The sequence below is a fragment of the Lycium ferocissimum genome, chromosome 3 (assembly GCF_029784015.1).
Source record: "Lycium ferocissimum isolate CSIRO_LF1 chromosome 3, AGI_CSIRO_Lferr_CH_V1, whole genome shotgun sequence".
In the NCBI taxonomy this organism is placed as follows: Eukaryota; Viridiplantae; Streptophyta; class Magnoliopsida; order Solanales; family Solanaceae; genus Lycium; species Lycium ferocissimum.
The window spans coordinates 5,765,179-5,771,794 of record NC_081344.1 but is presented as its reverse complement, the minus strand read 5'-3'; the positions used below and the strand labels follow the sequence as shown (position 1 = coordinate 5,771,794).

General features: G+C 29.5%; 1 protein-coding gene across 1 annotated transcript; it reads left to right on the top strand.

Annotated features, from left to right (window-relative positions):
• Positions 1-3,128: 3,128 nt before the first annotated feature.
• On the top strand, positions 3,129-5,247 carry LOC132050864 (casparian strip membrane protein 1). The gene is made up of 3 exons (XM_059442205.1): positions 3,129-3,698; positions 4,124-4,247; positions 4,703-5,247. Exons 1-3 carry the CDS (start codon positions 3,406-3,408, stop codon positions 4,916-4,918), a joined length of 633 nt encoding a protein of 210 aa, XP_059298188.1. The 5' UTR covers positions 3,129-3,405; the 3' UTR covers positions 4,919-5,247.
• Positions 5,248-6,616: the final 1,369 nt, after the last annotated feature.

Below are 6,616 nucleotides of genomic sequence, written 5' to 3'. Positions count from 1 at the left end.
TTATTATTGAACTTTTTAACATTCACCCATACATTATTCAACTGATACTCTTCAAGTTTATGCCTTGCTGCTTTTTACGAGAATGCCAAGTAACTTCCTCAAAACTACTTCATGGATTTAGGTATGAAGATTTCTATATTTTTCTTGATTTCTTATCTTTTGGCATTTAGAAATATATCTTAACAACCTTTTGTTTAATTTTGTTTGTAATTGGACTATTTTGAGCAGAAAAGACATTAACTGCATTGGGCATTTTTGCATTTATTTTTTTGTTGTGTCATCGTGACCTCTTCTTTTTATTTCGCTTAAAGTTATGTTTTGATTTAGAAATCTAAATTTCTCAAAGTACTTATCTGTTGTGTTATGAATTTTTGTTCATCGTCAGGAAAAAAAAAAAAAGATATTCTATTTTTTACAAAAATATATTTTATGGTTAGTTTAAGATTAGAGTATTAGAAAAATATCATTTCGTAAATTAAGTTTGTAAAATTCTTAAATTGGTATCACCATGTTGTTATTTCTGATGCTTTTTTGTTTTCCAATTAAAACTTGTGTAACATGACAAGCATTTTTGACAACAGCAACAATTTTCTTTTTACTCGGACAATAGTTGAGGTAAAGGATTAACGATGTAGGAATTGCAAATATAGTGCTTGGTTCCAGCATCACTTTTGTAAAAATTAATAGACAAAGATGATGTTTTCAGCTAAGAACCTTTTGTAGTTTTTCTTTTTAATAAAGCAATTAACTATTATAGTTTCAATAGGGAAATAACACTTCTTCTTCTTCTTTTTTTTTTTTTTTTTTTTTTGGTATTGGCCATGCCATCTTTTGTAAGATTTTTTGAAAAAGTTACTTTTCCTTGGACAGTTTTATTTTTGTACATACTTGAGAAAATGCGTGCTATGTTGCCTTCTTGAGATATTATGTATGTTAATAATTACTATGTGATTAATTCTGGTGAACACTTCATTGTGATATCAAAAGATTTTGGGTTTTACCTCTTAGGGTTTCTGCTTTTTTCCTTTACGAAGTGAAAATAAAAAAGAAACTCGTGTTTAAATATACACTTTTAATTTGAAACTGTGTATTAGTTTTACTAATTGTCCGTCAATGCATTAATAATATCATTATCTTCTAAAGATATTAAGTTAAGAGAGTTTTACTGCTTTGTTTGCATAATCTAATTACTATACGATTGTTATTAACATTTCAAGTAATTACATAATTTTTCCCTCCACATAATAAACAATAGGAAATTTTGTTTATTTGATTTTTTTTTATATTTTATTTTTTTCATATATATTTTTTTTCCTTAAACACTTGATTTTTTATTTTATTTGTGTTTGTCTTAGATTAAAGTTTACTTTTTTATTAATTAAATTTACAAAATAACGTATCTAACTGCGCGAAGCGCGGATCAATTAACTAGTTTGTAATTAATTTTAAGATTCAAACTACGAGCTCTATTATTAACACATACTGATTAGGATACAAAATTGAGTGTGTCATAAAATATCAGATGCCGAGGACTAATAGTATAGACGATGGAATTAGCTTTAGATAAACTATACTTTTGCGCTCGTATATATACGTTTTTCTTACTTTTAAAATTTGGGTTCGTGGTTTGATTCTCTCGATTTCTATATTTTTATTAACCAATATGTATTAAAGTCAAGGCGGAGTCTCAATAATAGTTACGTGGTTCTGTAGAACTCAATAACCTTATCTCAAACCGTGTATTTATGTTAAAAAAATTATTTAATATGTGTAAATAATTTATCTCAAAACCCAGCAAAAAAAAATCAAAAACCCATAAGCAAAATATCTCAGCCGCCTCTGATTACGATTTGCACTTTTGACTCTAGATGAAGATTTAGTGTTAGCTGATTTTTCAAGCAAAACAAAAAACAAATTGAATTTAACCGACGAAAACATAAACTTATTATGTTTTGACGTTGAAAAAAGTCAATAATATTTAATTTGATTTGGTATTAACTAAAAAAAATCAAATCGAAACTTAATTAAATTACCGGTAAATTTAAATATCATCTTTTAGAACATTTAATATAAATATTTATTTTGAAGAAAAATCTAGTATATGCGAACGTATTTATCGATGTTATAGAGTTTCACATCGGCTCTTTAAGGATGGAAGGTCTCTTTATATAGTCTTGATTAGTTCTCTACTTATGCGCTAGCTTTTGAGTTGAGTTAGACCCTAAATACATTTCTTTAATAGTAATAAATTCTTTCACAATTTTTTGCGCTTATTAGCAAGTAAATTAATATTGAGAAGAAAAAAATGTACATCACTATTATTAAAATAGATAACGAAATGGCATTGATTGCTTAAAAAAGAAATGATGAAAATATTAGTGATAAAAATGTTTTTTTATATAGTTTCAATATTCGACTGTCATAAATTTATGCCCCCAGGACACCAATGAAATATTGTTTAGTTCGACTTTCTAAAGTCTAAAAGTCTTGAATTCTAAACGACATCAACCATAGAAGTTGGGGTAGGTGTTAGGGTAGAAGTTCGTTGTTTAGTTGACTCACAAATTAAAAAAAAAATAAAAAAATTCGACAACTCAAAAACTTGATTTGAAGTATCCACTCTTCCATGTAAAAAGATATTATACGGCACTTGTTTTGTTTCAATTTATGTAATCTTTTTTAGTCCATCGTAAAAAAAAAAAAATGTCACGTTTGAGATATTCGGTATCTATACTAGTTGGAGTTCAATCGCAAGGATTAGATTTCACACATGTCTAAATTTTGGTGGACAAAAATATAACCAAGTGCTAGTAAAAGATAGTAGATATATGTAAAATTAATCAAGATGCGTGTAAGTTAGCCAAACACTACGATAAGTTTAAAAGAAAAAAAAAGAATGTCACATTTGAGATGATTTATGGTTGTCAAGGATTTGTTTTAGACTACAAAATTAATTTACTTATTTTAGAGATTATGCTAAATCAAATAGTGTAGCATAAATTGGAATATTGAGTGGTATATATAATTTTCTAATTATTTCAAACTAGTTCCACTCCACCTATCCTTGCCCGATCTATCTGCTCCATCATCTCCATCTTTTTGCTTTCTGATTCAAAAGTGAGATCATTGACAAATTTTCGTACACTACCTACTACAGTATTTTTATTAAACAACCACTCTTCTTGCTTGTTCCATTACCAAAACAACAATAATGTTTATTAGTAGTATATAAGTCCACCCTACAAATCGTCACTATATAAGTTCTACTCCATCTTCCTATTCTCAACACAACCAAGCAAATAGCCACTCAATCATCAAGAAAACAAAAAACGTCACAACCTTCAAAACTCAACCTTCATTTAAATCCTAGCCACTTTTGTTCATATTTTCTTCTTTCTTGCAAAAATGGAGAAAAGTGAGTCAACCAAAATTGATGTTGAGGAAACCAACAAAGAAAGGAAAGGAAAAGCCCCTCTTTTGGGAACTGCAGCTCCTGTTGTTGCTGCAGCTGCTACTACTAAACTTGCAAAAGGAGGTGCTAAAAGAGGCATTGCAATTTTTGACCTCATTTTGAGAATAGCCGCTTTTGCTTCTGCAATAGGTGCTGCTGTTGCTATGGCAACTACTGAAGAAACTCTTCCTTTCTTCACTCAGTTCTTTCAGTTTGAAGCTAGCTATGATGACCTTCCAACTTTCACGTAAGCCTGTTTGACCAAACTGTCAAAATCTATTTATTTTGCAAAGTTTTTGCATAAATATTTTTGAAGAGTAGGATTTTTTCTGTTTGGCTAATTAATTTGAGAAATATTTTTGCCAATATTAGAACATAAATTTGTGCTTTAGCCAACGTTCCAAAAGTAATTTCGGGAAAAGAAAAAAAACTACTTTTTCAACTTCTAGAATATTGTTTCTGGTACTAATAAAAAAACACTTAGTACTTTATATCCTGAAAGCTTGGCCAAAACCTCAAATCTCTAAATTGAACACTTTTGACTTCCCAGAAGCTTGACCAAACTTCCAATATTGGCAACTTTTTAAAATTATTTATGTACAAGACAACTTGATGAGTAAACAGTTATACTACATTATATATGGGAATTAATTGATTTGCTATATGTTACAGGTTTTTTGTGGTAGCTATGGCATTTGTTGTTGCCTATCTAGTCCTCTCTGTAGCTTTCTCTATAGTGTGCATTGTACGACCCCATGCAGTTGTACCCCGGCTACTCCTCATTATATTTGACACGGTATGAACACTTCTCTAATTTAAATTCATTAATCTAAACTCTAAAGTAACAATTCCAGGAAAAAAGCTCAATTTTGCTTCTGAACTTTGCGAAGTAATCCAAATTTTCTCTTGAACTTTGCTAAATGATCCAAATTTTCCTTCCATTAATAGTAGAGATCGAATATACCCTTATCGTTAGAAGATTGGCCCAATTATGTTTTTACTTACTATTGGTGGAAGCTTTCCAACACGTGGATCCTTTTAACAAGAGAAAATAATTAAATTTACTTTTGAACTGTGCGAAATGATCCAGATTTGACCATAAGCTGAAAATGGTATTGCAAACCGGTCGTATAGAGTGAAACCTCTTATTTAAGGGTGTAGAATGATACTTTATAAATAGGGTGAACATATTTAAAATTTTGCAGTAAGTAATTAACTTTTTAAAATTGTTATGCTTTGACAATTTTGAAGGTGTTCATTGCATTGGCGACTGGTGCAGCAGCGTCAGCAGCAGCCATAGTGTACTTGGCTCACAATGGAAACGAAGATGCAAACTGGCTAGCAATTTGCCAACAATTTGGTGATTTCTGCGAAAGGGCCAGTGCAGCTGTGGTGGCCTCTTTTATCACGGTGGTGATCTTGATCATCATGGTGGTTCTGTCTGCTTCCGCTCTTCGAAGACACTAAGAACAAGTTCGTTTTTATGGAAAAATTATTTGCTAGTGTTTACGACATCTTCATTCACTCATCTCGTTGTTTCAGAATTGGTCAAAATGATGAAAAGTATCTTGCAATCTTTGTATATATTGGATAAAAAGTGTTATTGGATCTTATTGTTGATGTATTTCTTTTGTTAAGGTTTGTACTTTGTGTGTCTGTCTTTTAGATTCTCATTAAGAAGGGGGAAGTTTGTGGAATCTTGTAAATCCCATTGGTAAATTCAGAGGATCTGTATTGCAAATGCTGTAATTTTCATAATTTAACTTTATGGTACCCCACATCCCTTATTATGAATTCTTATATTCATCTTCGTATTGTCCATGTAATAATAAAACTAGCAAATTATTTAACTGGTAATTCATGTTGGTAAACTTCAGAAAAGTCTGTTTGGCCTTCTCTGTTGTTGTTAAGCCTCATTCTATTTCTTTTTAGTGAGGTAGAACGAAACATGTAAGTGAATTTAAGCGAAACTCATGAGCGTCTCATAAAGAAATGAACATTTAAAGGCAAAAATATATAGCGAATTACATTTTTAGTTTTAGATTAGTAGTACATTTGAATTGGAGTGCATTATGAGAAATAGGATAAAAAAAGTGTACTTACTAAATCAATAAAGAATTAACCTTATTTTTTCAGATTTATCCTTATTAAGTGTTAAGTGACTAAATTTCAATACCTATTTAATTAGGATCATTTTAGTCAAATTACCTATTTTTGTCTAGGAATTAGTATTTTCTTAAGGGTTGTGTATAGGGGTGTACATGGACCGGGTTGGTTCGAATTTTTTAAACACCAAATCAAACCAATTGCGTCGGGTTTTTAAATTTATACACCAAACCAAACCAAACCAATGAAATTCGAATTTTTCAACCTCGGGTTATTCGGGTTTTTTTTTCGGAATAGTCTTGATACAAAACATATAACTTTTACTTCAAATATTTCTTTAGTCCTAGTAAGATACAACTATGTAATTAAGGTGTTTCATAAGAAAATAACACAAAATGTGAGAAGAGTGATGACATTGTATTAAAATATTCAACAAAAGATAATAAAATCGGTTAAAATAAATATTGCTAATTAATAAGCCATAAAGAAAATGACCATAATCTAAAATATTAAGTCATGCTAAAATAAATACGGCTAGTAAGTATTAATTACATGACAAGAAAAAAAAACCTTAAGTTATGTATTTTCACTCTCTAAACCAATTATGCAAAACTAAAGAATAGATATCAACATTATTGTCATTCCTAGTGGTAAATTGAATTTCTTTTGTTAGTATTAGTGTTGAGTTGGTTTTGGTTTGGACTTTATATTAGTTAGTAACATCCATAGGATATAAAATTTATTCACATTCAAAATTCTAAGTTCAAGTTTGAATAATATGATAATAGATAAAAAAAAATTATGAAAAAATTTAAGAAATATTTATAAATTACATTACAAATAAATTTTTTTATGTATAAAATATTTTAAAAATTGAATACATGTAATGTCTGGTTGATTTGGTTCGGTTTGACTTTTTTAAGCTAAAATCAAACAAAATTAATTATGGTCGGATTTTTTTTTTCAACACCAAATCAAGTTAAACCAAACCACTAGTCGGGTTTTTTTCTCGATTTGACTTGATTTATCGGTTTGGTGCGATTTGTCGGTTTACTTTGT

Bases quoted from the DNA above. Each gene is read 5' to 3' on its own strand.
- LOC132050864 (XM_059442205.1), top strand. From the start codon at position 3,406: ATGGAGAAAAGTGAGTCAACCAAAATTGATGTTGAGGAAACCAACAAA. The intron at 3,699-4,123 runs GTAAGCCTGTTT...TATATGTTACAG, and splicing joins GATGACCTTCCAACTTTCAC to GTTTTTTGTGGTAGCTATGG. The intron at 4,248-4,702 runs GTATGAACACTT...ACAATTTTGAAG, and splicing joins TCCTCATTATATTTGACACG to GTGTTCATTGCATTGGCGAC.